The following is a 17506-nucleotide window of genomic DNA, read 5'->3' as shown; positions in this document are numbered from 1 at the left end:
CAAGCAGGTCCTCTCTGTTTCGAAGCGAAGCCCCTCGACACACGCAGTGTTCGCCAGTGCCTAAAGGAGGGATATTTCTTGCGCCTTTCATGTCTTTATGATTCTTTTTCCCCTCTTTTGATCCTTTATTGAGAGCCCCTGTGAGATTACAGGGTATGTGAAAAAGCACTTCATCTCACGCTCTGTTGTTAAAACTCTGCTCGAAATACTGTATGCTGAAATTTAGCTACGTGAGCTGGAAACCTGAGCAAAACTCTGACTCACAGGACACATTCTTTGGAGCTTCAGCCACTTCATGCAGACAGCTGTGGAAGTAGCTTTTAAGGTGTGTGTTTGGCTGCTTGAAAGTATGTGAACCCTATAGAGATGGTCATTCTTCTCGTATATTAAGATAAAGTTGTATAATCTAAATATTAAATTTTAAAATAAATGTATAGAATGAATAAATGACTGTGATTTATACCCCTGATTCTACTTACCTACTTGGTGTAACCAATGTAACTTGGGCTTCACTTATTTTTACACCTGCTGTCACACCCAAGCCCTCAAGCCCATCGACCGCACCTGTCCCGAATCAGAGCCGAAGAGTATAAGACGCCGTCCCGGTTCACCTGGTTGCGGAACCTCATTGAGTAAAACCGCTTCTCCTGCAATAGCCAAAAGAACCCGTTTACCTCCTGGTCCTTCCAGTCCCTCTTCGCCCTTTGTCCTTCGTTCCCTGTTTGCTACCTTCCCATTTTCAGATCTTCTGACTTGCCTGATCAACTTAGATTCCTGTCTTGTCCCAAGAACAACGTCTGCGCCTCGAACGACCCCCACCTGCCGTCAACTACAATCCCAGATTGCTCCTTGTCTGTGCCGCAATAAACGAACCCATGACTGGGTCCACACCAACTCCTCTATCTCCCGCCTTCATCCCCGTGACACCTGCACTGCTTGTGTGTTTCTGCTACACACATGATTTCCTCTAAAGCAATATATGGAATTGGTCATTACACACCTATGTCACATGAGAAACACTGATTCTCATTAAATATCCATTTTGTGGTAAAACTAAGGGACACAAGGGCTTCAAATGCAGTACTCTCAAACAGCACTGTAGCTATTTGAACTTATTGTTTCTAACCAGAGAACAAAAGGAAAATGTAAATAATCGTGGGTGTTTCCAACAACAGTTCTGCTTCACAGACGTACTGTACTATTCATTCCAATTCATTTCGCCAGTATTTCATTTCTGTCAGTTACAAAGGAAGTCACATTGTGTGAAACTCCCCACCACAACGAAACGTGTTGCAATTAGGAGGTCTTCTTTAGCCATTGATTTCACAATCTCAAACACCAGAGGAATTTGAAACAGCCCCCTGGGCTTCCCAGAATATACCTCCCATGCTTCAGTAACACCAAGCCCCCGACCTCACCGGGAAACTGGAGAAATGTAAGATGCACAGTAGCACAAAAGCCAGTTGGTCGATGCAATGCTGATTATGTGACACTACAGAAGATTGATTTTTAAATGTTAAGTGCGGTTAAGGGAACCAGGTAGCGTTGTGGTTAAGACCCGCGCTTGCGATCAGAATGTGGTTTGATCACATTGTGGGGTAGCTGTTCTTCTACATCTGAGCATTATAGTTCACCTAAATTAGAAAAAGATATCCAGATGTCTGAATGGGTTAAGGGTTGCTAAAAATAGATGAGCGCTATACCAAAGAGAATAAAGTTTAAACATGATGATGATAGCATGACTGGAGGGTAAGCTTTGGGGAAATGTATAGCCTTGCACACCATGCATCTCTACTAATGATTAAGCAGTAAAAGTTCCCTGCCTGTGTCACCAGGAGTCTGTCTGTGTTCCCCTTTTAAGGGTCTTGACCGCATATCATCGGCTTTTGGGGTCCCACAGATGGCTTAGACCCAGCTTTGGTCTTTCAGTGCTGCTTGGTCAATTATTTAAAGTAAAACCTGTGTGAGTCAAAGTCCCTCAGTAGGGTGTAAGTATATTTTAACCAACGGCTGTAAGTTCTCCAAAAACAGCCCTACAGTGAAGGGTTGTTGGATCTCCACATGATTTCTGGAAGGACTGGCTTCTGATCATGATCAGCAAACCCTTCTGGATAGAAGTAGCCAGCCGATACAGTTTCCTTTTATCGGCTCATCCCTATTAACCAAATTGGTTTTTCTTTCCATCGTGAACAAAATGTTCAGTTTTTTTGCCTGTACAGCATTAGACTGTCTACTTCTTTAGGTATTGATCTCCTTTGTGGCTGACATTTGTAGTAACAGAAAATAACTGTTTTTGCTGTACATGACAAGGTCAAACAGCTTCAATTTCACATTAGAACATAAAGAAGGGTGGGAACTTTTAGTCCTTGAGAACTGTGGGGTGTGCAGGCCTTTTTTTAATACTGTTGTCATGATCCCAACAATTAGCTGACAGGCGGGACTCAAGCGCAGGTGCGATTTTATTGAGGGACAGGCAAGAGAATAGTTGTGGGCAGGCAAGGGTTGGTCGATTGTCGTTCATCGTCAGAGGGAGAGCGCGGGAGCCGGAGTCAAGAGGACATGAGCAATAGGTTGAGGAGCCAGGGGAGTCGTATCCAGGAACAGAGGAGGAGAGAGCTAGGAGAAGCACAAGGGAGAACACGGAGTGATAGCACAGAGTTGCGGTTGCTCAGACGAGGTTCCGCAGTCTGCGGTGTCCGGGCAGCCTCTTAATACCCCAGCCTCTGTGATTCATCGCAGGTGCGGCTGGGCACGTGGTCGGGGGTGTGACAACTATGGTGTGACAGCGCTCAAATCGCTTTCAAACTATAATTCAGTCTTCATTTGAAAGTGAACTCCAGGACCTCCAACACTGTGGCTCGTGAGCTCTGGAATTGCCCATCTTGGCATTTGGTTGCTGTAGCTTACTGCTTTACTAAGGAAATATACATTACATGAGGTTTATTATGTGCTTCACCATGTTCTCAAGTGTCATGCTCAAATGCATGTTTCCTTGCTGTTTTGCTTCCTCTGCCTGGCCCACCGGTACACACACTCTCGCCTTCTTCGTGACCCCAGGCTGGAGTAGCTGAATCATAACCTCCAAAAAAAGTCGACTCTGCATTGTCTACTGGTAAATAATGCATGTAGAGCTCCCCTGGTCTGGGGCACAGCTGTATCCGAGGGTGTGAGATTTATTTATTTAGTGTCAGAGTAAGACATACATCCTAGGCTTGCATTATATCGCTGGCCTGCTTGGACTTATATGAGCCAACTTCTCGGTATTCTCTGAAGTATCTGTAGATGTCCGTGGGTTCGATATTGCACAACCTTCCTTAGTTTTGAAAAGCAGCAACCAATAAGACATGAGACATTTCTCCACAGAGTAGAAGGAAGGTTGTTGCCATAAATAAATAAATGAATGAATAAATAAATGTCAGTGGAAAGACCAGTTTTGAAAAATTGCAAACAAAAATCCTACACACTGCCAAGGTATATAGGCCAGATGTCTCTTAGTACTTACAAACAGTTTTGTTTCTTTTTTTTTTTTCGTACATAAGAAACTTTTTCTCTGCATCATGTGGGTTTTGGCGCCGTCTCTGTGATTCCATGCACACTCTGAATTTTATTCCCAAGGTCTCCATCAGCCGTGAAACAATAGGGCCTTTTTTCGCACTTTTATTTGACAGCCCTTGCTCACAGCGGACTCAAAGCGACGTACACATCCGTAGGAAGCTGGCTAATGAGAGGAGCTCTTTGGTGGAGCGGTTAGTTGGTGGGGGGGGGGGGGCGGGGGAGGTTTAAACACACGACTCACTTCCTCCAGTTTGTGCTCACCGTGTACCCTCGCTCCCCCCCCAGGCCAGCTGCCTGTCGCTGCCGTCTACAGGTTCATTAGCCGCTTCGGTTTGATCATGAGTCCTTGAAACCCCCGGTCCAAGAGTGCAAAGTGCCTCTCGAACATGTTCCTGTTGCCCTGATCCCCCAGCTCTTAACAAGGAATCCCACGGTTCTGGAGCTTCAGCTCAGTTCTCCTAATGACGCATGCAGACAATGTTAAGGTTTTACCTCTGTAACCATGGGCACATCAAAGTAAACATTCAGTTGTTAACCTTCCCTTTTTTTTTTGTTTTTTGCTTTTTACACGTTATTTGTTTCCTGATCACTTTTAAGAGGATTGCAATGTCAGTTGACATTGACAAATTTTGAGTACAGGCAACGGGTTGAGGGAGAGCGCATACAAAAAGACAGATCCCCCTGTAGGTATAAATTCGGACAAGGGAATATGGGACTGGCCCCATCATCACACCAGTTAATGTCACTTCGGGGTGCAATAAAACCCCTGGTACGCCATGGGTGGGTCGATAGTCAGAAGATTACAGATTCACTGCTGTCTTGTCACATTAGTTGCCAGGCCCAGATGGGAGGCCAAGCATGGGCCAACAGGCCACGTTTGTAGCCTGAATGCTGCCTTCCATGTCCTTCCCAAAGCTTACGTAGCTTTTCTTGTGTTCCCTCCTTCTTAGCGACAGCAGCTGTCTCCAGTAGACCTTTAATGACAACAAAGCCGGGGTCTTCCAAGCCTCAGGTCAGATACAAGCAATATGTCTACTTCGACTCGCCGTGTGTCTTACAAATTGCCAAGTTCTGTCTTCCGTCATGTGCCACGGATACTTATGAGCTGGGTGTAGTGCACAGCATAAGGCCAGAGCTGTCAGAATGCACAAGTGCAACAGTAGACTGTGGCACTGCATTGTTAGCGGCACCGTGCTGAAAGTATTACCTTAAAATGAATGTAATAATGAAGTGCTGTACACTCAGAGGAGTTACAGTATAACCTTCCATACTGGACTTTAGCAAGTTAGAAAGAGTCAAAGTCACTAACTAAAAAGTGGCAAAAACTGTAATGGATAAGTACCCTTGGTAGGCAGATGGCAAACTGCATCCTTATTTGTTAGGTACGTATTAAGATTAAAACATACAAATAATAACTGCAACAGGGAGACCAAATGGAAATGAACACAGAATTGCTGAAAGAATAATACTTTGATTTAGCTGTCTTAATAAACTAGGATATTTAAAAAAAAAAAATACAGCTCCACATTTCAGTGTTTTCATTCTTGTTTTCATGAAGAACATCCTTTTCCTGGAGCAAGTACTCTAAGTACAGAATACCTAAACTTTTGAGGATAAGTGGAACCAAAAAGCTTTTGATTACTTGAAAATACAGAGATTATACCTTTTTAAATTGGCGCTATGGTGTGATGGGTAATGGCAGCGCTTCATAGGCCCTGCAGTGTGGGTTTGAATCTGAGCTTGAACCCAGCTCAGTCTGCATGGAGTAGGGATGTTCTCCCTACTTTTGTGTGGTCTTACCTCCAGGGGCCTTGGTGTCCTCTCACAGTCCGCAGACATGCGTTTCAAGTGAAATAATGACTGTAAATAGCCCGTGGAGTGTGAATGTGTGATTGAATGAGAGTGTGTGATTGCCCAGCAATAGACTGGGGTCCTGTCCCTGGTGCACACTGCCTGGTATCCTCTGCTTTCGGGATAGGCTCCAGACCACCACAACCCTGCTTTACCTGCATTAGCATAAGTAACCTGATATACCCTTCAGAAGTATCAGGTGTATATATATTGTTGCATCCCCCATAGAGCTACAGGAAACAGGCTCTGGAGTCACGGTAAAAGGAACGCAATGTTCGATAACGGCATACATGTCTTTGCAGCTGTCTTAACAAAGACACACCAGACAGTACCGAATCATGCAGAACAGTGTGGAGTTCCCCTAGGTCAGTCCCACCCCCCCACCTACTGCACACAACAGTTAGGGGACCACCCCTAGAAGTACCCAGAATTCCCCCTTAACAAAATACACGTAAACAATAAAAGAACCAATAACGGAACACCACATTATGTACAGACATGAATACTAATAATAACTATTTAGATGGAGCTGTTTCAGCTCTGAGGGTGCAGTGGCACAGCAGGTTTGAGCGGGTCCTACTCTCTGGCAGGTCTGCGGTTCAAGTCCTGCTTAGGTTGCCTTGTGATGGACTGGTGTCCCATCCTGAGTGTGTCCCCTCTAGCCCTGTGTTGCTGGGTTAGGCTCTGGTTCACCGCAACCCCACTTGGGACAAGCAATTTCAGTCAAGGTGTTTGTGTATTTCAGTGCTGTTACAATACACCACATATTTTAGACCAACAAAAAAACAATGTAAACTGCAGCTTCCACCTCCTTGGACACAATGAAATTCACGAATACCCAGGGCAGATGTTACTGTTGTTCCTTTGACCAAGATGCTACACTCAGCCAGACTGGGCAGAGAATTCATTCAGTTGTGTTGAACGTATGAAATGCAAACTTTTCACATTAGTAAGTCACCCTCACTAAAGGTGTTTGCAGAACAAATAATGCAGTCAACAATAAAGAAAGAGCAGTTGTGACATTGGTCTCTGGAAAAAGAAGTCAAACACCAGAGGGGAATGAAAATGTCTTCTTTCTCAGCAGAGGTAAAGGACACTCTGGCCTCCATGAACAGTAAAACTCAGATTAAATGTAAATTGGATTTTGAACCTAGTGATCAAGGTCTCTGACCCTGGAACAGAAGGATGTTGTTCAATGTCCTTTTGCTAACATGATATTGATTTCATTCCTAATCATTTGAATGTTCAGCATGTTTTTTTTTTTTTTTCTTTTTTATGACTGCCATAAACAATTAATTTCCAGTGAGAAAGATAAAGTTAGACTGTCACTCTTTTTCTAATATGACAAACTGTGTACTAATTATTTCAGATTCGGGAGCAATCCTAGGATACAATGGAAAGGTAGGGTGAGATAGGGCAGAATGGATGGGACATCACAGGATAGGATCGGATAGGATAGGATAGGTACTGTTTTTAGAGGGGAAATTAATTTGCACAACAGTTTATCTCAAGGTGCACAATTACAACCAACAAAAATAAATAAATAACAAACAATACTAAACAACAAATAAAAAACAAAACACAGCAAATCACAGTTACACCAGAAAATTAAGCAATTAAACAAGTGTAAGAGCTCTAAGGTCTCAATTCACTTCCCTGCTTCTGTGCTGAGAAGCTAATAGACACTTAAGTGGCATTATGGGGTGAGGCCCCCTCCATCGAGGGAGAGGAGGACCCCCCTAAAAGCATTGCCAGTGGCTGAAGGAGTTCACACTAATCACTTTCTGGAGGATGTATGAGCCATTGTGTATAATGGACACCGTGTTCCTCCGCATACTGCTCTCTCCCACTGAGTTGGGGGTCAGGCCCATGACAGAACTCAAATTATTTTCAGCTTTATGGGTCTCCCTCCAACAAGAAAGATATCACTGGCAACTACAGTGTGGAAGAACATGGGAAGAATTTTGTTACTCACTTTAAAGCTGTCATGGGGGCACAAGGGCACAGTGGGTTTGGCCAGGTCCTGATCTCTGGTGGGTCTGGGGATCAAGTCCTGCTTGGGATGCATTGTGACAGACTGGCATCCCATCCTGGGTGTGTCCCCTTATGCCCTGTGGTACTGGGTTAGGCTCCGGTTCACCACAACCCTGTTTGGGATGAGCAGCTTCAGCCAATGTGTGTATGTTTTTTTTTTTGTCTTTTTTACTCAAGCATTTGAGGGTAAATACCTTGATTAGGGTAATACAGCCAAAGGTGAGAGTTGAACCTACAACCTCTCGGTCTAAATGGAAGAGTGCCAACTGTCTCCAAAGAAGTGAAGCCTCTATTTAGACACCTTTGCTCCATTTCATCATCGTCCCACTATTGCAGAACAGTCAGAGAACATCCACAAGTAACCCAGCATATCTTTACAATATGGGAAGATGGTGGGGTGTAGAGGGTGAACAAGAAAACAATATTGTCCCCCAGGGCTCACCTGTGTTCTTACCGCCATATCAGAGACACGGTGCCAAAGTCTAACAAACAAATCCAATTTATCAGTCCATGCTGTTGAGTCATCATTTATCCTCAGTGGGTCAGTGGGCAGAATTGGAAGGCAAGATGTTGTCCTAGATGAGGTTCTCGTGGTGCACAGCCCAAAGCAAGGCCTTCCCAAGGCTCCCAGTGGTTCGATCAAAGCTTTTCTGTTTGTTTGATCCATTCGTTGTCTCCTTTCTGGCACACAACACATCCAGCCCAAAAAAGCAAGGGGATGGGGGGGTGTCATTTACAACGTAAAATGATTGTATTGCATTAATGATGTACAAGGATATATGTATGTATCTTACATAAATTAATTTTCCCTGAATTTTAGTCACTTGGGTGGCTCACAAACACACACTAGCAGTCAGACACTTGTTAATTTTTGGGTGTGAACCGTGTGAGGAAAGTGTTACAGATATGGAAAGAACATGACAGCTATGCTGTCAAGGTCTGAGTGAAATCCAGGACATTGGAGTGACGGGGCAGCAGCAGCCCCCACTACATTACTATGCTGCCCTTTCCAGATCTTTATTAATGTAATTTAGAATTACATTGTAAAAATACACAAAACAAAATCTAAGCTTTAATTCAGGAACTAGTTGTGATTAAAAAAATCATATAATGAAAAAAAAACTTCACAGGAATTTGCTTTCTGTTCTAACAAATTATTCAGAACAAGGAAGCAGGATGTGACCGGTTACATATAATATATAAAAGTAGCTGAAGGGTTTTTCTTTTTTTATTATAACACAAAAACAATTAATGGCAATTATGATTGATGTTTGCTTTGAGGGAATCTAGTAGGGAAAAAAATCATAATTCATAAAATCTCTAAGAACATTTGAAATAGTTGTCCATCGTTACCAGTATTTTACTTTAAAGAAGCCTAAATGAAGATAACCATTTTGTTTATCTTGATAGACAGCAAGATCTTATTTTAAGTGGGACTTGTATAAAAAGTCCTTTTCGCCACCACACAATGTTATGAGACAGCCAAAGCGCTCCAGTCAATACTGTCTGACAAACTGATAAAAAACACTGGAAAATCAGATTAGATGGATAGAAAATGAGAAAAATTGAACAATTTAATATTGGATGAGGATTTTGTTTCATAATTAACTGTGTAGATAAAGTGCAGCAGGAAGACAAAGTGGGCCCCAAAACATACATTAGTAGCAAATGACATATGCCAATTTTCCTTCAATTTAATACAAGCATATCATGTTATAAAATTATTATAACAAATCTTCTAAAAGTTCTTATTTAAAAATGATTAAAGATCTTCTATAAAATTATTGTAAAAAATCATAGTATAAAATGAGGAGATGCTTCCCAATATCATGTCTTGCAACTCAAAAAATTAAAGCAAAGTCTTTTCACTTGAGTACAGATTAAACTCAGTTGCTAAATTGGTTTGAATAGGTCTAACAAATAAAAGACTATGACACAAAATGTTTCAATTTTTCCACTTAAAATGAAGCACTGTATATCTTCCTGATATTGAAATATTGAGTATAGTCAGTTGTAGACCTGCTACTTACTAGCACATGCTATTGCCATGGAAATGCTTCCATGTATCCCAGCAACCTTCAGAGATTTAAATATAAAAATATTAAATCTATACTTCTTATAAAAATGCATCTGAAATTTAAGCTGAATACATTAAACCTGGCATGACATGGTCTGACTAGTAGACAGTACATCATCAACGATAAATGCTCACATAATTATGTGTATTAAAATGCTGCAATGTGCGTGAATAAAAGCAGGAAAAAGATATTACTTTAAAATACCTTCTGATGATCTGCGCACATTTTTTGTGTAATTTTTCTGTCTGTCATGACACATTTTTCTGTTTATGGTTTTTGGCATCCCAGATGTATTTAAACCATGCAATCTGAAGGGATTCATGGCATCATCTTTGTACTGTGGAGCTACCAGTAGCAGATGGATATTGCCACTTTAGGAAAGGAATTTGAGGGGGGTGGGGGGGCTTGGGGGATAAGATCCAAACATATGCCCACCGTGCCCTCAACGCCTTTTGGACCATCTGTCTTTTGGATCCCTTGCCTCGGCTTGCCTATGCAGGCGTCCGTCTGCAGTGCGTGGGCAAACTTGCGAGATGCCTTGCGCATAGAGGACAAACGAAAACAAACATTAATCTGTATTGTTGTCTCAGCAACTGTTGCGCCAGTGCCGTCAGCTGTTCCGATCCCTCCCGTGTCCCCCGGCGGCTTCTTCTTAGATCCTCCTCTGGGATCCAGCTCAAGTCAGCGGTGTCAAGAGAACAGGAGTGTTTTTGCGATCACCATCAACGTCGTGTGATCAAATTGAATATGGTTGATAGGTTTACCGTAACCCCCTTCAAGCTGACTCCTCGTCACACTTTAACTACGACTCCTTTGCTTCCTGTTCCGTCAACGAGTACAAATACGCTTCTGTCAAATGCAATGTATTTCTGCATTACGCAGCAACCCGTGTCATTTTCAGCAGGATTCTATTGCATTTGACAGCTACTGAAGAATGACTTTGAATAGCTAACGAAAACCCACTGGCGGGAGACGTGGCTGTCCACTTTCCTTGCACCGCGTGAGCTGTCCAAGCAGAACAAAGAGTGGCTTGCAGGTGGCCCTCCGAGTGGTTCCAGTTGCATTTGGAAGGAGGAAAATGGTATTGGATTCCCGCTGCTGGGACTGTGTGGCTTGTTTCCTTGTTCGGGGCGGTGGGTGTGAGTTGGGCGTTCCGGGGTCTGCCAGTGATTTCTCGGCCGTGTCAAAGCCCCGTGTCAGCGAACGTTACCGCTTCCTAACGCCCACCCGACCGATGCGGCTGTTTGCGCCACTGGCACTATTTGACCATCCCATTCACAGGGGAGGTCCACGGAAGAGTTGGAGCATGTCTCGGGGTAGGCTGGACACGCTCCAGCCCCCTCCCCTGCTCAGTGAAGTCTCAGCCAGCAGCCAGAGCCAACGTTTCTTATGCAGCATTGGGATAAATTGAAAGAGAGCCTAACACATGGATAGTGCAGGTAGAATGTTCGGTTCTCTCCCTTGTCATTTTGTGTCATTGCACGCGGCATTACTTAGATACGTTCGTATTTGGTTTTTTCATTTAGCTGGCGCTTTTCTCCAAATTGACTGGAAATTATTTACCCATTTATACAGCTGGGTAGTTTTACTGGAGCAGTTCAAGGTAAATACCTCGCTCAGGGATACTACAGCTGGAGGTGGGATCCAAAGCTGCAGCCCTGAGGTCCAAAGGGAGCAGCTCTAACCATTACATTTGTTTAATTGTTTCTTTTACTTTATTTGTTCTTCTTTTGGAAATATTCCCTCTCCAGTTTACTTTACGCATGACATGATCGATTTCCCGTCGACACCAAGGATACTTTATCAGCGATGACTGGATGAGCTCAGTCAGTGCAACAGGGCTGGTTTGGTGGGGTGTGGTGAGGCAGAGGGGGTGAGCAGCAGGTTTGTGCATGAATGGCTGCAACATTTGTTATCTGTGAAGACCAAAAAAGGAAAAAACAACCTCTAGAAGAATTAGAATGGCACTCACACAGACAGCCTGAGGGGTTGGGGGTGGGGGGTTAGGGAGGAACCAGCATGAAATCTATTAAACAGGTGCCCTGACGTACAGAGCTCTGCAGGTGGCTGTAGCATGATGGAGATTCTAACAGGTTCACAGAATTTTCCCTGTGATTTGTTGGTCCTCTTCCTGGAACTCATGGATATTTTGGGGTTTCAGTTGTTTTGTGGACAAATGCAAGACGCCACACTGACAGTGGAGTGCCGATCTAACAAGCTTCCGTTCGTTACGTGGCATTCGTGGATCAGCAAGCAGTCATTGTTAATCATGACTTGCATCACTTAGTTTTGCCTCATCTTTATTGATGTAACTGTCAGCAAGATCATGTTTGTTTATTTATTTATTTATTTATTTATTTGATTGTTTATTTTTGAGGGGATGCGGTGGCGCAGTGGGTTGGACCGCAGTCCTGCTCTTTGGTGGGTCTGGGGTTCGAGTCCCGCTTGGGGTGCCTTGCGACGGACTGGCGTCCCGTCCTGGGTGTGTCCCCTCCGGCCTTACGCCCTGTGTTGCCGGGTAGGCTCCGGTTTCCCGTGACCCCGTGAGGGACAAGCGGTTCTGAAAGTGTGTGTGTGTTTATTTTTGACACAGCTTCCCAATTTTCGTATAAACAGCTTTGTCAATGAAATAAACTCATGAATGGACTGAGATATTCGTCCTGAATTACTAATTTCAATAATACATTTTCTCTTTTTCTGCTGGTGCACTGATTACAGCTGTTGCCTTCAGACCCAAAGCTTTCAGGTTTGATTCCCACCTCCAGCTGTCCCTTGAGCAAGGTACTTACCCGTAAATGCACCGGTAAAATTACCCAGCTCAGTAAATGGGTAAACAATTGCAAGTTGTTTAGGAGAATTGTGTCATATAAATAAATAAATGTAATTACTTTTTTCTAGGAATAATTTTTAATTGAATGATTAAAACAAAACGTATCCCACGATGGTACAGTAACAGAAGCTCTGTTGGAATTTGAAACAGCAACCTTTTGGTCCTTAATAAATGATCTTCACTTAATTTACATGGACACAAGATCTGTGTGATATGAGTCTTTGCTTGGAACCAACATTTAGTCAACCGAAGAGGAAATAAAGTTGATAAAATACAAACTGAAACCATAATTGACATTTAAGTAATTTTTTAAATGCATCTTACTTTATGAAAAAAGTGATACCAGTGAGCTTTTTTTCTTTTTTCCAGAACATTATTTCACTAAAACCTACTCTGTGAGTCTTTAACCCCATCTTCTGCTTTATTTTTGGCAGTTCTATGCACATTATATTCATTACTACTGATTGTGATGAAGACTAGATGTTGCACAGACACAGAACTATTTTGGGTTTTGTCGTGTTCTGTGATTTGTACTATTATTAACCATATCATAATTGGACTGACAATAAAGGACAAAAATTTGATCAGACTATGCAGCGAATATTTTAATTGGGCCTTTTGCCCGAGTAAAAACAGCTGTTTGTACAGAATCAACTCAATAATGAACTACTTGATAATGAAGAACGTTCAGATAAATGGTAAGCTGTATGTTTTCATCCTCCATGTCCAGCAGCTTAATCATATGCATTCATTATATGTATCTGAATTAGATACTTTACGTCATGGAAGATCATTATATTAATGAATGCACTTATGAATGTGCCATTGCCCTGAATACTGAAGCTCTACCGCATCCTGTACACATTCTTGGTAGTGAAAAAACGAGATGATCGTGAGTCATATTTTGTGAATGAGTTTCATCGAACAAACCATGAAAACTGGTCAGGTACGTGCGCCACTGTTACTGACACATGCATGATTAAAACCTTAAGCCAATTTAACTTACAGGAAACTATACTTAGTAACAGTAATTTTGGCACACCACATTTTGTGAGTTATCAGTGCTCTTTACTGGGAACAGGCCAGGGGACAGCCCATCTTGAGAGGTGAATGTTACTGGGTAAGTTTTTCTTAGATTATTTATTAAGTATGGTTTTAAGCCTTGGGGTATGTCTTTTAGTGTTTTAAAGGTTTTGCCATGCGATGTTTATATTAGTTGGTCTTATTGATTTGATTGTTTCATTTTAAATTTTATTGTTTGCATGGCAGTTTTTAGGATTAATTTATTTATTGAATTAAGATTTTAATTATCGGAAATAATGTATGGTGAAATTTATTCCTGTTGAGAAAGACAGTGTGCAGAGCTAGACACCCTTGGGTGGGTTACTGATTCATTCTGATCCGTAAATTAAAAAAAAAAAAAAAATCAATGCCCTTTACCTATCTTGTCATATCAACAGAAAAAATGGTAACAATATACAAGGCGTAGCTTCTGGATCATGCCCTACCCCCTTGTTAGTGATTTTGTCAGCTTTCCCCAAAGAACTCGAAAAAGTCAACTGATAAACTTCTACTTGGTGTCAACACTACTGCACATATGCATGGCTTTGCCGTCAGACCAGCACAGCTGAAGCCTGACTCAGTAGGTCCTGATGGCTCAGTGCGTCCTGACGGCTCAGGGCGCTGAGGCTTCATTCTTTCAGCATGTGGCCCATGTTCTAAAAAGCTGCTCGAGTGGAGTGTGGCTTCCCAAAGAGACTCTCAGTCTTTATTAAAAAGACTTGATCTTCTCCTCACCTCCTAAAAAACAACGTGCCTCATTGTTGGAGCAGCCAGTATTGTCCACTGAGGTATATCCCTCCAAGACGGATGTCTCTTCAGCTGGGGATTCAAGTCTGTCTTGATTAAGCATTGAATTTATTAAGGGAGGCAGGGTGCTTAGGAAAACAGCAAGCTGTGAAGAGGAACTGACATTGTGGCATCTAAAGCTGCCATCATCTTTGTCTTCATTACACTACCAGCAGTCTGTTCTTGCTGGGAGTTTGAGGCTATACACTCTGTGTTGGTGCCTCAAGGGCTGCAAAAGAGAAAAAGCACATGACCTTTGAGTCCAGTTGTAATATGAATGATCTTGGTACATAATGAGCTACAAAAATGCTCCCAAAGACCCCTTAAATTATTGTGCCTACTCAGTGGAAAACTGGACGTTGTTCTGCTCGAATCTTAATGAAATGGTGATTTTATTTAAAAGTTGTTGCTTGTAATTGATAACAGAGTAATCCCAACAACATGTTTAGGTAATATGCTTATCGATTTCTGACAGTATATGTACATAGTGTTGTAGATCTGCTCTGCTTACTCATGATTTTCCACTACTGATGCTTTTCTCAAAATCATTTCTACTTTGCTCAGGGGTACTGCAGCAGTTGGTAAGATTCAAACCAGCAACCTAGAGATCCAAAGGCAGCAGCACCTCTAACCACTACACTATCAGCGGGCCCGTGTAACACTCGCTCATCTCTTTTGCCTTGCCTTCAAAATCCACACACCTCTGCCGCGCACTCGCTTCTTATCCTTCCACGAAGTGCTGGCTTCAGCAGGTGATGCCGCTGTTTGGTTGAGAGCCCATTTCCAGTTCCACCCGCAGTCCCAGACAGCTATTGTGACACAGCCGCGAATCATTCCTAGGAGCCGGCTGTGGGGCGCATCGCTGCATTTTTTTTGTAATTGCGTGTAATTCTGTTTTGCTTTTTGTCCATTGCATTGAAGATCACAGAAAATAAAGAGGAGCTTTGCCACGGGCTCCGAAAGCAAAAAAGGGTGAATTTAACATCAGCCACGGTCACAGAGTCAGCAGTGTGGAGTGCTTTTTGCTTCCTTCCCTGCTCTTATCCCAATCACAGTTCTTCTTTCCCGATGCTGTGTCCGTACATCCCTTCTGTCTGGATGTTTTCTTCCTCTCTAATGAGAATGGAGCTTTAAGGTGGACTGTAATTCAAAAGCATCGAGCCGGTGAGCTTTTGTCTGCAGTGTTATAAAGTGATGTCGTACAGATACAGTTACTTACACTTGCCTGCCTTTTAAAGAATTTCTGAAAGGTCTATTACAAGGAGCTACAATAGCAGCAAGGATTAAGCTGGTAGAAAAACACAGTTTTTGAACAAGGGTTTGCTTTTAGCAGCTGACCTTCTGGTGTCTCCTCTTCCTGTAAACCCAGCAGCGATACCGTCTTGCAAGGATGTGTCTAAACTCCACAACTGATCCTCAAAGGAGAGACAGATGGCTGCGGTAATCTTTGTGCCCCAAGTGCTCTACTGGAATATTCCTCCAGCAAAGTCATGTCATTTAAGGAAATGTCTAATGCCCCTCATCGCACCAAACCCTCAGGCAAAGCGTTTGCTGGACTGCATATAGAGATGGCCCAAACCTCTGTGGTCCTTGAGCCTTCCATTGCTGGTAGCCTACGGATATTTACGAGGAAAAAAAAGCTACGCGATTTTGCCGGCTGGTTAAGGAAATGGATTTGTAACCACAAAGTTGCAGGTTCCAGGGCTGACCTTGCAAATGGATGCAGCACATAACCTTTACTTAAACCGCTAACTACTAAAATATAGCCAGTTATTTGAACAGTTAACTTATAACACAGCTATGTAGGTCACTTTGGAAAAAAAAAGAATTTGCAAGCAAGCTAGATTATTTGATCTATGACCGCTCTCTGCTCCGTTCCTTCAGATCCATTTTTGAGTTCTCAATTTGCAATTGTGAATTCTTTCTGGGATTATGAATTGTTTTTTTCCCACCACTTTTTCGGTCCAGAGGCGTTGTCTCCCAAGTGGCCTGTAGGTTCTTTGCACTGTCACGCCCTCATTATAGAGCCTGTACGAATTGTTCGTATAAATCACAGCCATTTACCTTCATTTTTGTCCACTATGTGCACCACAGAAAAATAATGATAATATTCACAGGATGTATTTACCACTCGGGAGGGATGGGGGAATCGGATTAGGGTGCAGAAAAAGATAAAATCTTTTGGCGGCCAAGAGGAGAAAGATCCATCCCATGAACAATTTCCTCCTTCAAAGGGGCATTAACACTTCCATTAGAGTCCTGTCACCCCTTTTACGTGTGTCTGCCTCTCGGAAGAAAGGAGAAATCGCAGCCATTCAAATGCTAAACAACTTCCCCTGGTGAATATTAGAGGCGGCCACGCTAGTCCATCATTTACGCTCCCTTCGTAATGCAGGGCTTTTGAATATTCCTCACAATCAGAGCATCTCTTCATCGAAGACGCCGAGGCTAGCTTGTCACCCAGCAGAGGGAGCGATCCGTCAGTCTTCATTAAGTGAGCAGCGGTTGTGTATGTATATATATATATATACATGGTACATGTGCTCATACATTTAAGTAAACAATTGTCTGATAGTATCACTTTTGCTGTCTTTAATACGCCTGCTTAATCCCACTCTCCTTTTAAATAATTTACTCATTTTATCGCTCAGTGAATCGGTGAGGTAATTGAAAGCTTCAGAAAGAACTTTGTCTCAGGGTGAAGAGGAATAATACATTCGCCATCCATTTTGCTCCAGAGATATGTATTTTCATGCATGTGCTGTACGCAACCTGTCGTAGTTGTACCCATTGTACAGGGTTCCTCTGAATTATTTTCTTCTTGTCTTCTGTCTTACAGGTTATGGAAGGAGGCACAAATAAGCAAAAAATCTTCACATATGATGCTATGTTTAATACCAATTACTCTCATATGGAGGACTACCGGCGGCGCGAGGATCTTGTGTACCAGTCAACGGTCCGGTAAGTTTCCTCTTCAATTACAGTCACGTTTACATGCTGGATGGCGAAGGGATGATTTAACCTTCAGCCCCAGCCCACGCAGCCCTACTGACAAGTGTGCTCCACAGTGAACCACACCCTTGCTGGTGTTAGTGGGGCTTCTCAAGCCAAAGGAATTGTCTGGTGCAACACCCGAGGCCCCACGCTAATACCCCTGTGCTTTAGCCGTTTTTAATGTTATACACATGGTCTCCAACTCAGGCAGCACATAGAGACCTTCAGAATGATAGTTTAACTGATGTACCTCAGTGGTTCAAGTAGATATACAATGGAAAAAAATGCATCACGCTGGAGGTGTGGAGGTCATTTT

General features: G+C 42.8%; 1 protein-coding gene across 2 annotated transcripts in view; it reads left to right on the top strand.

Annotated features, from left to right (window-relative positions):
* The window catches only part of igsf21a (immunoglobin superfamily, member 21a), a 190915-nt gene that overhangs the window by 118032 nt on the left and 55377 nt on the right, over positions 1-17506 (top strand). For both annotated transcript variants that reach the window (XM_018725717.2, XM_018725716.2), the window contains exon 3: positions 17036-17157. In XM_018725717.2, coding sequence (XP_018581233.1) covers positions 17036-17157 — 122 coding nt within the window. The remainder of the gene's footprint in view (positions 1-17035; positions 17158-17506) is intronic.

The sequence above is a fragment of the Scleropages formosus genome, chromosome 22 (genome assembly GCF_900964775.1).
Source record: "Scleropages formosus chromosome 22, fSclFor1.1, whole genome shotgun sequence".
In the NCBI taxonomy this organism is placed as follows: Eukaryota; Metazoa; Chordata; class Actinopteri; order Osteoglossiformes; family Osteoglossidae; genus Scleropages; species Scleropages formosus.
The sequence above is the reverse complement of the archived record's forward strand: the minus strand, read 5'-3'. Positions and strand labels throughout refer to the sequence as shown.